The 14,362-nt window shown below is 39.4% G+C and overlaps 1 protein-coding gene across 1 annotated transcript; it reads right to left on the bottom strand.

Annotated features, from left to right (window-relative positions):
- Nucleotides 1–3,320: 3,320 nt before the first annotated feature.
- LOC127160173 (C-type lectin domain family 4 member M) lies at nucleotides 3,321–8,353 on the bottom strand. Its single transcript, XM_051102823.1, has 5 exons — nucleotides 7,360–8,353; nucleotides 7,164–7,273; nucleotides 6,518–6,621; nucleotides 6,074–6,087; nucleotides 3,321–3,526 (listed from the first exon to the last, which is right to left on the bottom strand). The coding sequence occupies exons 1-5, from the start codon at nucleotides 8,351–8,353 to the stop codon at nucleotides 3,321–3,323; spliced, it is 1,428 nt and encodes a 475-aa protein (XP_050958780.1).
- Between the last annotated feature and the right edge of the window lie 6,009 nt (nucleotides 8,354–14,362).

The following is a 14,362-nucleotide window of genomic DNA, read 5'->3' as shown; positions in this document are numbered from 1 at the left end:
TTTTTACTTTAGCTGCATTTAATGTGTTTAGCTGCTAGACTTGCTAACTAGCACATTATTAGGAAAGGCGATTGCAAAGATTCATAAAAAAACCCTTATACTCACTTCTGCTGTAAGTGAAGCTGGATCATGAATGATTCGCGCCAACATAGATGGATATATGTAGATTGGGAGGCGCATTCCCTTAACAAACACGTAATCCACTGCATCTTCAACAGCTCAGATGTCAGGAGTAAATGACGACCACTATGTTCATTTTTACATCCAGCAACACAACACCTCAATCGCTCAATCAGAGATATTCTTGTCTAACTTACATCCCTGCTCCGGCATTGAAACAAAGAGGACGGAATGTGACAGCTGATCTGGGGTAAAACGCTCTTGTCAATCAACAATCATGAACTATCGTATCCTATGTGGGTGTGACGCCACACCGACAGGCATCTGAGAATGGCTCGATTTGAAAAGGGGGATGTTATTTTTACAGATTAATTAAAAACCATTGCATGGATTTTTATCATTATAGGGTAGATTTGTACATACACTGCAAACACACATTAATGAAAAAGTGAACTTAGCATCCGATGACCCCTTTAACAGCTAAATCTCAACATTTTCAGGAGTTAATATTTTCTGTTGACAGTGAAATAGCTTGAGCCATTCTCTTAAGTAGGAATAGGTGGTATGCCAATACAGTTTCACAGGACTGCTTTATTTTGACATGCTTATAATAAAGATATGCAATAAAGAAAGAAAAATAAAGTGTAGAAATGCTTGAGGGTATTTAAGTAAACAGAAGAAATATGGATACGTATATATTGTCTAGTGTTAGGGTTAAACAATACAGTATGTTGCTTATAAATATGTGCTGTCTGATGCTGGTTTCATGGTGATGCCGAAATGCAATTTTTAAAAACGGATCGTCTTGATTATAATGTTTACTTCAGAGTAATTCCAGTAATTCCAGCTCAGCAGGAAGTAAAATTAAAATCACACAAATGTAAGCAAAGTAACATCCATCTTTTTGAAGGGAAATGTGCCTTTGAGTATAGCACAGCACATCAGTCTGTTTAATCACCTCATAGTGTCATTGATCGCAAATAATAGAAAGGTCAGAATAACGTTCATTTTAATGCATCTCTTTACTGTTTTTAAACGAAACAAAAGGATGTATTATATTAGAGATTTCTGCAGTCATTTTTAGAATTTTTGACAGTAAATTCACAAAAAAATCATGATAAAGGCAATAATTATTTTACCAATATTCACCAGTTTGTAAAGAAAGTGATTAGCTTTTCTATTTGTCGCTGTACAAGATAAAAAAAAAGCTCTATAATCCTTTTTAACAAAAATATATTTTATAAAAATAGATTAAGTTAATACATTTATAAGACACTAACATTATATACTTTTTTGTTAACAGTTTGAACTCTGGTTAAAATGAAGTTTCTGCTAAATAAAGAGAGGGTGGACTTCTTCGAACCCAACATGTTTGACATCAGTCACATTTTTGTTGTGAAGAAGTACAGTTCATCAAAGTTTGCATTCTTGACAGTCAGCAGTATGTAAATTCTAGAAGAGGTTCTCTATATTAAACCCTGCACACTTCAACATTTTCTGGGATTCTCAAATTTCTACAGACGCTTTATCCAGAACCACAGTTCCATCACGGCTCCGTTAACCTCCCTCCTGAGGGGTAAACTGAAGAACCTCATCTGGAACCCCGCTGCCCACTAAGCATTCCAACGGCTCAAGGAGATCTTCAGTACCGCACCCTTACTACATCACCCAGATTCCGAACTTCCCTTCACGGTAGAGGTTGACGCTTCCACCACTGGAGTGGGTGCAGTACTGTCCCAAGCAGTCGGCTAGCATCCTCTCCTCCATCCCTGTGCCTTCTACTCACGTAAGCTGTCTCCGGCAGAGCAAAACTAAGATGTGGGCAATAGAGAGCTTCTCGCCATCAAGCTAGCCCTGGAGGAGTGGCGACACTGTTCGGAGCGATCTGCGCATCCGTTCACCATCATCGCTGACCACAAAAATCTCCAATACCTCCGAGAAGCAAGGTGTCTCAACCCCAGGCAAGCACGCTGGGCGTTATTCTTCACACGTTTCAACTTCAAGATTACCTATCGCCCCGGTTCCAAGAACGTTTCGGCTGATGCTCTCTCACGACAGTTCTCCTCAGATTCCCCTTCAGAACTAGAACCCATCATTCCCTCCAACCTGATCATCAGCCCCATCCTCTGGGACCAGGATGAAACCATCAGGCGGGCCACCCTCCAGGAGCCCGCTCCGCCGGATTGCCCAGAAGGGAAGATCTTCATTCCTCGCTCCCAACATCTTTCCCTTCTGGGCACAGCTCATCAGTCTCCGGGCTCTGGACATCCAGGCAGCCAACGGACCCTCTCACTCCTCCAGTCCCGTTACTGGTGGCCCAGTATGCGCCGTGATACCATCAGGTACGTCCAAAGCTGCTCTGTCTGTGCCAGGTCTACATCTCCCCGTCAACTTCTTACAGGAAAGCTGGTCCTACTACCCATTCCGCAGAGGGCCTGGTCCCATCTAGGAGTGGACTTTGTGACCAATCTCCCGAGCTCTGAAGGTAACAACTGTATTCTTGTATTGGTTGATCGATTCTCCAAGATGTGCAAGTGTTTCCCGCTAAAAGGGTTACCCACTGCACTTGAGACTGCTGAACATCTCTTCCAGCATGTGTTTCCTCACTTCGGCTTGCCCGAGGAGATTGTGTCGGACCGGGGACCTCAATTCATCTCTCATGTCTGGAAAGCTTTCTTTAAACTACTCAGTGTTTCTGTTAACCTCTCCTCAGGTTACCATCCACAGACTAATGGCCAGACAGAGAGGAAGATCCAGGAGCTGGGACGTTACCTCCGGGCATACTGTCACGAGGACCAGCACAGCTGGAGCAGGTTCCTCCCATAGGCCGAGTATGCACAGAACTCTCTCCGCCAAGATACCACCGGCTTAACACCTTTCCAGTGCGTACTCGGTTACAAGCCTCCGCTGTTCCCCTGGACGGAGGAACCTTCCCATGTTCCAGCTGTCTGTCTGGCTGTCCACCAGTGACTTACGTCTACGTCTACCCTGCCGCAAGCTGAGTCCCCACTATATTGGTCCGTTCAAGATCCTGAGGCAAATCAACGATGTCACCTTCCAGCTTCAGCTCCCCCCAATGTACCGCATACACCCCATGTTCCATATATCACTCCTTAAACCCTTCTTTTCCTCTGCCACAGACCACACAGGAGCTGAAGCGTAACCTCCTCCTCCAGAAGTCCTGGACCAACCTTCCATCTTTACGGTCCACGAGATCCTGGACTCATGGTGTCGAGGGGGCCACCTAGAATACCTCGTGGACTGGGAGGGGTATGGACCCGAGGAACGATCCTGGGTGCCCAGAGACGATATACTAGATCCCACCTTACTACTGGATTTCCACCAGGGTCATGCGGTTCATCCTGCTCCTCGTGGTCGTGGTCGCCCTCAGCGTCGGGAGCCACCCCTGGAGAAGGGGGTAGTGTCAGGCATTCACCACAGCCACCTCCATCTGCCACACCTGCGGTTGCACTGCCCACTCGTTCATCTTCACCCGAGTTCTAATCACCTGCACCTGTTACTCATTGAGCCACGCCCTATATAAGAGACGTTCGTTCAATCTCTCATTGTCTGGTCTACCATTCACATGCTAACGCTTCTCTGGACTCAGTGCTAATCTCCACATGGTTTTCTCCATTGTTCGCTGGTGTTTGGCGTGGCTCAATATCTGGACTCTCTGGAATATCTGGACTTCTTATTCTTATATATATATATATATACATATATATATATATATAATTTTTTTTTATATATATATAATAGATAGATTTCTATTTTCTATTTGTTGAGAGATAATCTAATTTTTTTTAAGTAGTTTTACTTGTTGAAAATTAATAATCTAAATTATTTCTTTTTTAAGTCTGTTTCAGTGACTGGCGGAAACAAAAGGAGCCTGAAAGAAGAGAGAGAGAAGAGGGAGAAACAAGGGGGCATTACATATCCCAAAAAAATACATGATATAATAAAAAAGAAAAGAAAAATGAGAATGCATAATATGTTTAGAATTCTGTTATTGTTCATCTTCACCATTGATTGTTAATATAGTTTTAGAATTGTAATCATTCCAATTATTTTGTAAATATTTTGTAAATATTTGTTATTAAAGGGGCTGCAAGATCAGATAAAAATTGTTTTAATGGTTCCTTGTGGTCCTGCAGATTATTAAAAGTAAACATATTACTTATTTGTCGCATTATTTGTCAGGAAAATTGGGGCAGACACTAGGTAATCAATCAATCATCAAACAAACATTTTTACCAGCTAAGACCAGCCTGACCACCTTAAACCAGCTAAGACCAGCCTGGCTGACCAGCTAAGACCAGCCTGGCTGACCAGCTGAAACCAGCCTGACCAGTTTAAACCAGCTAAAACCAGCCTGACCAGCTAAAACCAGCTAAGACCAGCCTGACCAGCTAAGACCTGCCTGGCTGACCAGCTAAAACCAGCTTGACCAGCTAAAAAAAGTGGTCAAAACCCCTCTAAAACCAGCTTGATAAACCAGCTATGACCAGCTTAAGCTGTTTTTTTCAGCAGGGATTAGAGGAGATATTTACAACAGAGGAGATAATTACATGAGTAAGTCTTTCTTTTATTAGCCTACTTGCATTAGTTGTTAGTTGTTACTGTGTTACTATGACAGAACTTGTACACATTTTACTAGTTATAATATATCTATAATTCGTGACTAGCAAGTTAAACATTATGAAGTACGTTTAATTTCATTGCATCTAAATGTCTCACGACACCAGGATGTTTTTTTACGTTCTATATGATAGAAAACGATGCGACATAAAGGTATTAGTGTTTGCACTTATGCTTAACAACAATAATATAGTTTCCCAGGCATAAAATGTTTTTTTTGTATTGTATAATACATACAAAGCATGCTTATGTTTATGACTTGAAGATTGTATTATTTATTTAGTTATTTATTTATCGTATAACAATAGGATGTAATATGAGTGTTTACACTGAGTGTATGTTTAGATCACGTTTATTAATATGAATACTGTCTTGAATAGATGTTTAATGTAATAAACAATAATTATTAGTTTCTCAGATATAAAATGTCCTTTTTACGTTAGTTATTACTGGTATTAAGCTCCTGATATTAACATGCTTACAGATGTTTTGCTTATGTTGTTTCTTTTGTTAGTAATCTGATACCTGCACAACAGATGAATCCTGCTATATTTTAATTGAGTCTCTTCAAACTGTTTTCCTCTGAGAGCACTGTACCAACCTCAGATGTTCAACTACACTGATATTCTAGTGTAAAACAAGTTCCTTGATTACTGATGATGTGTTTTGCAAGCACTTAAATATCAGGTATGATTTACTTGTTTCAATAATTGAACAGAATTCAGAAAACAGTTTTTTAGAAACTACACAAAGTCTTTTCACATCTCTGTGGTTAGATCAGCGTTCTCAATAATGTGTATTTGACCTTCATTATGTATATTTTGATTATACACCCTAATGTTTACACAAGTGGGTGGCAACAGAATATTCACAAAGCCATTTACTAAGTGTATATGAATACCTATAATAGCCTATATAAATATGAAAAACACCTCTGTTTACTATATGGGAAACCTGATAGTTGAGTTTATTATTTATGTCAGTGCCTATACAGACTATTTTATCTGTACCTTCCAACAAATTTCATCTGATCATTCACAGTTTGTACATTTATAAAACAAAATCAAAAATCAAATGGGGAATCAGATACAATGAAATGAGCTGGCAGTAGCATGACATGAGACTTAATCAGAAATAAAACATTACATAAAAGTGAAAAAATCATTAAATATCATTTAGGGGATGAAATTGGAAGGTTCACAAATCCCCTTTCTATTCAGTGAGCATGGCAGATCATTCCAGTTGTTCAGGATAGAATTTCCAGGCATAATTTCAATACAGTCCTCATTTCCATCAGCGTCATTCGGCTCACCTCTGAACCAAAACCTGAATAACATGAATCAGATTTTTAATTTTTAGGACCGCTTATTAAAATTAAAATAGCCCCAAAGGTTTATTCAGCAACTAAGCAAAAAGGATAATGACATTCACATTTATTAATTTAGCAAAAAGCAACTAGCAAATGATAAACATCACATGCAATATAATGCAATCGCCAACAGTACTTGCATTGCTGCAATGACAGGTTTCAAGGGTATATGCCAAAAAGTACAGAAGTGAAAATGTAGAAAAGTGAATGAAACATTTTTACAGAAGCATTTTATATAAGATTGTTGCAGTTCAAGTTATGTGGTTGCAGAACAGGTGCATTTTCAGTTGTGATGGTCTCACAGCCCATTTTCAACAAAGCAAAAAAGAAAGAGAATAAAAACAACAAAAGCAACAAATAGCACACATGAAGTGTTTTAGTACTTACCCTTGTTTCAGTGGTAAATTATTCACCCATTTCATGTTGCCCTCTTCCTCTCTGTCAGACAAACCAATCCACATCCTTTCCTTGACGAATGAAGATATGAACATCTGGATGTGAATAAAAATAGGAACAAGTGTGATTCTTCCACTTTCAATTCTTTCACACAGCCACACAATGAGTTTCCATGTAGACATAATGGATACTGTACAAACTGTAGATTCTATCCACTAACCCCCTTAACACACTCTCTTTCTCTTTCTGTATTTTTTCATTTTCATAAAAGATCATTCTGTATGATTGGTAAGATTTTTTTCTTCATGGGGGCCAAAATGTCCCCATAAACAAGGATATTAGATATTGCCATCTTTGTGGGGACATTTCTTTTCTGCATAATGTAGGGTTTAACAGGACTACACACACACACACACAAAATAAACTGATAAAATAAAAGTGTGGTGGGATGTGATAGGAAGGCATTTGTGATGGGGCAATGATGCTGATTTTAACCGATCTATTATGTTCTATGTTGAGTCTGAATGGGTGAACCAGAATGATCCCCAAATGCACACATTTAAATGTGCACAGATTCACCTTGAAACACCTTGCAACAGAATCACTTTTAACTACTTGTATTTGCCATTGTTCTCACCTGCTTCTTTTCAGTGTTGATAATGACCAGATCACCACCATGATTCCTGCAGTACTGCCTGCTGTCAGACCAGCTCTTCTCCTCATTGGACATGAAAAGGCACCCAGTTTCTTTCAATAAACAAACATAAAATTGTATTTGTTTTATTTGTAAGTTCATACACATCACTTTTTACAAACCTTGTTCAGATTCAAACCTTGTAACTTTGTTAGCTTAGTTTCTAACTCCAGTTTCTTCTGACTCAAAGAGTTTAAACTGTTCTGTAACTGTTTCTTCTCAGCAGTGAGATTGTTGACTCTGGTCTCCAGCTGGCTTTTCCTAGATGTGAGATCATTGACTCTGGTCTCCAGCTCCAGTTTCTTATGACTTAAAGAGGTGAAGTTGCTCTGTAGCTGTCTCTTCTCAGCAGTGAGATCACTTACTCTGGTCTCCAGCTCCAGTTTCTTCTGACTTAAAGAGTTGAAGTTGCTCTGTAACTGGCTTTTCTCAGCTGTGACATCATTGACTCTGGTCTCCATCTCCAGTTTCTTCTGACTTAAAAAGGTGAAGTTGCTCTGTAACTGGCTTTTCTCAGCAGTGAGTTCATTGACTCTGGTCTCCAACTGGCTTTTCCCAGCAGTGAGATCATTGACTCTGGTCTCCATCTCCAGTTTCTTCTGACTTAAAGAGGTGAAGTTGCTCTGTACCTGGTTTTTCTCAGCAGTGACATCATTGACTCTGGTCTCCAGCTCCAGTTTCTTCTGACTTAAAAAGGTGAAGTTACTCTGTAACTGGCTTTTCACAGCAGTGAGATCAGTGACTCTGGTCTCCAGCTCCAGTTTCTTCTGACTTAAAAAGGTGAAGTTGCTCTGTAACTGGCTTTTCTCAGCAGTGAGATCATTGACTCTGGTCTCCAACTGGCTTTTCCCAGCAGTGAGATCATTGACTCTGGTCTCCATCTCCAGTTTCTTCTGACTTAAAGAGGTGAAGTTGCTCTGTAACTGGCTTTTCTCAGCAGTGAGATCATTGACTCTGGTCTCCAAATCCAGTTTCTTCTGACTCAAAGAGTTTAAACTGTTGTGTAACTGTCTCTTCTCAGCAGTGAGATCATTGACTCTGGTCTCCAACTGGCTTTTCCCAGCAGTGAGATCATTGACTCTGGTCTCCAACTGACTTTTCCCAGCAGTGAGATCATTGACTCTGGTCTCCATCTCCAGTTTCTTTTGACTTAAAGAGGTGAAGTTGCTCTGTAACTGGCTTTTCTCAGCAGTGAAATAATTGACTCTGGTCTCCAGCTCCAGTTTCTTCTGACTTAAAAAATTGAAGTTGCTCTGTAACTGGCTTTTCTCAGCAGTGAGATCATTGACTCTGGTCTCCAACTGGCTTTTCCAAGCAGTGAGATCATTGACTCTGGTCTCCAACTGGCTTTTCCCAGCAGTGAGATCATTGACTCTGGTCTCCAACTCCAGTTTCTTCTGACTTAAAGAGGTGAAGTTGCTCTGTAACTGGCTTTTCTCAGCAGTGAGATCATTGACTCTGGTCTCCAGCTCCAGTTTCTTCTGACTTAGAGAGTTTAAGCTGTTTTCTAACTGGTCTTTCTCTGCTTGATCTCTTGAACCGGACTGTAACGTGTGTAGCTTGTACTTCTCTCTCTGCCATGAGCTTGATATGCAGTACTACAATGGCAGCCACCAGGAAAATGCACACAAGGCACATAATGCACACAGTGCTCCACACAACACACTTATTTCCTACTGACAAACCTCCTGCAAAACAGGAAAACATCAAAATTCAAATAAAAGTTATAATCAGTTTTCTTGTTGAAATAGTTAAGCTTTTAAGAAATATGTTCAGTATGACATAGATGGACCTTAAAGTGCCCTTGTCAAGATCGAGAACATATGCAGAAAACAACTGTGCTGTTCAAAATAAACACATGACTTCTGCAGCACACCAACCGTCTTACTGTTTTGAGATCTTGCTTCAGTCTGGCTGAGTTTTCGGCCCTGATTTGCATAAATATCTTCATCTCTGTCCAGTCCCATCTCATTGTACTTGCTGCAGGTCTCGTGGTTGTCATTTTTATAAACACTCACTAGTTCCATGACCGCTTCTCTTCAGCTGTTGAATTTGGGACGACGAGTGCAGGGTTTTATATAGAGAACCTCTTGTAGAATTTACATACTGCTGACTGTCAAGAATACAAACTCTGATGAACTGTACATCTTCACAACTAAAATGTGACTGATGGCAAACATGTTGGGTTCGAGGAAGTCCACCCCCCTCCCCTTTATTTTGCAGAAACATCATTTTAACCAGAGTTCAGACTTTAAAAAAAAGTATATATTGTTAGTGTCTTATAAAAATATAGATATTTTTAGTGTCTTATAAATGTATTAACTTTATATTTCTGTTAAAGGGGTCATCGGCTGCAAACTTCACTTTTTCAACATTAATGTGTGTTGGCAGTGTATGTACAAATCTACCTTATAATGATAAAAATCCATGCAGTGGTTTTTAATTAATCTGTAAAAATAATATCCCCTTTTTCAAATCGAGCCGTTCTCAGATGCTTGTCGGTGTGCATCACAGAGGCCACTCCCACAATAGTTGATTGACATGAGCGTTTTACCTCAGACCAGCTGTCACAGTCCAGTAACTTTCCTTGTTTTGATGCTGAAGCAGGGATGTAAGTTAGACAAGAATATCTCAGACTGAGCGATTGAGATGTTGTGTTGCTGGATGTAATAATGAACATAGTGGTTGTCACTTATTCCCGTCATCTGAGCCGCTGAAGATGCAGTGGATTACATTTGTTTGTGTATGGAATGCGCCTCCCGATCTACATATATCTGTCTATGTGATCCAGATTCACTTACAGCAGAAGTGTGTAAGTTTTTTTAAGAATCTTTGCGATGGCCTTTCCTTATAACATGGTAGTTAGGAAGTTTAGCGGCTAAACGCGGCTAAATGCGGCTAAAGTAAACAATCTCTCAGAGCAGCAGAGAGAAGAGAGGGGCGGGGTGAGCAGAGCTCATTTGCATTTAAAGGAAACGACCCCTTAGAATAAGATGATTTTTGCAGAGCTGATTTTGGCAAGGTAAAAAGGGTGTTGTTTTACAAAACCATTGAGAATTTTTAATCAAAGTATATTAGAGACTTTTCATTAAGACTCTATAGAATCATATAACATCATCTCAAAATGGGCATCCGATGACCCCTTTAAAAAGGATTATAGAGCTTTTTTTTCTTGTACAGCGACCAAGAGCAAAGCTAATCACTTTCTTTACATACTGGTGTCAAAATTTACTGTCAAAAATTCTAAAATAACTCCAGAAATCTCTATATAATATATACAATGTAATACATATTTTGTTTCATTTAAAAACAGCAAAGAGATTGTTACTACATGTGCACTTATTCCAAAGTCCATTCTGACCTTTCTATTATTTGCGATCAGTGACACTATGAGGTGATGAACAACAGACTATACTCAAATGCACATTTCCCTCCAAAAGGATGGATGTTATTTTGCTTACATTTGTGTGATTTTAATGTTACATTATGCTGAACTGGAATTACTGGAAAATTGAACTTGTAAAACAAAGTTCATCACACAACATAAAGTTACTCTGAAGTAAACATTATAATCAAGATGATCCGTTTTCAAAAATTGCATTTCAGCATCACTATGAAACCAGAATCAGACAGCACGCATTTATAAGCAACATATTGTTTAATCCTAACACTAGACAACATATACATATCCATATTTCTTCTGTTTACTTGAATACCCTCAAGCATTTCTACACTTTATTTTTGTCTTTCTTTATTGCTCCTTTATCATTATAAGCATGTCAAAAATAAAGCAGTCCTGTGAAACTGTATTGGCATACCACCTATTCCTACTTAAGAGAATTTCTCAAGCTATTTCACTGTCAACAGAAAAGATTAACTCCTGAAAATGTTGATATTTAGCTGTTAAAGAGCTCTATAGCCACAAGAGGCCTTCTGGTTCAAAGCAAACAAGAAGGACGTGACACTCATTTATTCAACAGTTGAAAGGAGTGATGGGGAAATGAAACCTAGTGAAGCACAGAAACTTTCCTCTGACTGTTTTGGAAAAAGATTCAAAGATTTGAGTGTCAAAAACAGTGCAATCTGGTGGTTAGTAAAAAATTAAGCAGCCAAAAGCCTGTGAAAGCAGCTCCGTTGGATGAAGAATTCACCACACATTCTATAGATCGACTCATGTTACATGCACAAAAGCTTAAAGTGCTCCTATTATGCCATTTTAAAGGCTGCTAATATTGTTTCAATAGACTCCCAAAACAGGTTTACATGTATGCAAGGTCAAAAAAAACTAGTTTTCTCCAATAACAGATTTAATTTTACCCCATTTCTAATTCTGATTCGTAAATGACTCGTGCAAAGCAGTTCAAAGAATCAGTCTCTCTAAACCCCTCCTTTCCGTGAGCCCTCACTACTGTGATTGGTCAGATTTCGCAGTCCTTTATGATTGGTCTACCGCGTACAGCGTGTCAGAGAACGAAACGCCCATTGCCATAACTGATTGACAGCCCTGGAGACTTGTCAATACATAGAAAAGATGGCATCGATTTTACCATAACAATTCAAGCCAGAGTCTGACGATGAAGCGGCTTGTTGTGAATTTTTTTCTTAGAGACCAGGAGACGTTTTGGATATCTTGAAGCAGAAGTTTCTCTTTATTCAGATACTCGCTGCTTGGCACTGCAGTCATCAAAAAGTCGTCTCTAAGGCAGTGATACATTGTAGTTTATATACATTTAGGGGGCAGTGTTTACATCTGGAGACAAAGCACCTGGGTGACAACCCCAAACAAAGCATGCAAATGAGGTATTTAGGTATAGCAGCCTGCACCATTTACATCAGTCCTAATCCAATCATAACTACTCAAAGACTGGGCAGAGGTACCAAGAGCCATTACAAACAAAAGGTGAACATCTGAGTAATCTGGCTCATTTGACTTACAATAAGAGAACAGGAACTGGCAGGAACCTCTTGCTACAAACTTTGCTTGAGAGAATCATTTGTCTGATGTCATCATATTTACCTTAAATGCTAAATACAATGTACTGCACCTTAGGTTTTCACGTGATGCTATGTCAGAACATAGGATCAGCATATTTTAAACAGTTTCTTAAATTTGTAATCCTTCAGGCTGAAGTGGCTGACTGACAAGTTAGCACGGTCTACCGTGGAAAGTGCTAGCATTTTGCTTATATAAGTGAACCGGGCACACCTCTATGTTGTAAACTTCAACACTGTATAATGCATTAAGGCGGCTTTCACACCGAACGCGTAAAGCACTGCGCTGGCCGCTGGGTTTAGTGCAGCCCTTCGGAGTGCAGTGGCAAAAGTTCATTTGAACAGCTCATTTGAACTTTGTCCGTGGCGTGCGCGCTCCATCGCGCGTCCGCTTTGGTCGAGGCAGAAACAAGCCGTCCCTTGCGTGGCAGAAGCAATTGAAACGAATGGGTTTCATAGTACAGCGCTTTCCACATTCAGTGTGAAAGCCGCTTCGTGTGCCATCCTTTATCATTACTGCAACTAATGAGACAGACAGACAGTCAAGCTGCATCAATCACAAATTGTCAGACTACAGTAGGTCCAAAGCTGAACAACAGAACTACAAAAGCGTGATTTAGCCAGTTAGCAAGACATGTGCAGAGTTGTTACACAACATAACATACACAACTATGTATTTTGAACGATCGTTAGAAAATACAATCTTTTTCAGATTAATCTTTTGGAAGTGAATATAAAACAATTTTACTCACAGCGTAGGACACAGCTTTTTCTGTAAAATGGACGTGTAAATTTCCATGTGATGTAAAAGTTGTTCACGACGTAGAACGTGGGCAGACATTATGCAAATGTGTTAATTTGTGACGTATGGCCGTAACAGAAAAAGATTCAAATTCCTGACAACTCGTTCAGGCAAATGTGAGCCGACTCTTTTTTTTTTAATTTTTGATAAAACAATAACTTGACGTACCATGCACCGTCAGATTCACAACTTTGCAGATAGTTTATGTTCACATACAGCTACATGACACACTGCATGAAAGATCATATTTGAAAAAGCATAATAGGAGCACTTTAACAGTTTGTGTTTGTTTCTTGAATTTCTGTCTCTGATAAATCAGTTTACCCCTTAAACTGTGCCATTAAATGCCAGTACGAATATCAGTATGATGTAATAGAGGAAAAATTGTTATGTTAAAGTTAGTTGACAGTCATTCAAGATTTAACGATACAAACTTGCTGACAATGTGAGAACACAACTTCAAACAGCACGTTTGTCCATGAGCACTGTAATGACATCTCTCACAATGGTTTGCAACTTTACAATGATCTGAAAAACACTTAACCTCTTCGCTAATTAGTACACAAAATACCATTGGTATGCTACTTCCACCGCCTCACCGGAAGCACCTTCTGGAAAAAGGTGGATAGAATTCAGAAACCCTTGTTATTAATGACCCCGGTGGCCGTTAAGTGAGCTGTGGTCAGTAACTTATTGCTCATGGTCTTGCACACACTCCATAGTAGGCCTGATGTGAGCAAGCAACCACCAGTAAGATTTACCACTCCACACATATCTTTCTGAAATGCATCATTAAAATGAACTAAAACTCAGCAAATATGTGACACACATAAACATGAGAGATATATCTACAAAAAACTTGATATTTTTAATTTTAGATTAAGTAACTCTTACCGAAAACAAATATTCTCTGATGAAGTAATCCGTATGAATCCAACATGATGTCCAGTCTCCCCTGTCTGCTTCATTATTTTTGATTAGATCACGCCCACAAGCTACTTTTGCTTTTCATATTATAATCGTCCATGTGAGGGGGCATGCCAAATGTAAACACCCACGCCACCATAAACAAAGCGCTGAGACTTCCCTTCCAAGCTCATGTGGGCTACTTGTCCTTTCTGGAAGAAGATGCGCTGTGAGGAATAAGAATTCAGAGAAAGAACACGATGTGACACATGGCATGATCCATCAGAGGAGATATTTACATGAGTAAGTCTTTCTTTTATTAGCCTGCTTGCGTTAGTTGTTACTGTGTTACTGTGACAGAACTTGTACACACTTTACTAGTTAGAATTTTTTTCAAACTATAATTCGTGACTACAGCAAGTGAAACATTATGAAGTATGTT

This window comes from Labeo rohita, unplaced genomic scaffold (assembly GCF_022985175.1).
Source record: "Labeo rohita strain BAU-BD-2019 unplaced genomic scaffold, IGBB_LRoh.1.0 scaffold_30, whole genome shotgun sequence".
Lineage (NCBI taxonomy): Eukaryota > Metazoa > Chordata > Actinopteri > Cypriniformes > Cyprinidae > Labeo > Labeo rohita.
The sequence above is the reverse complement of the archived record's forward strand: the minus strand, read 5'-3'. Positions and strand labels throughout refer to the sequence as shown.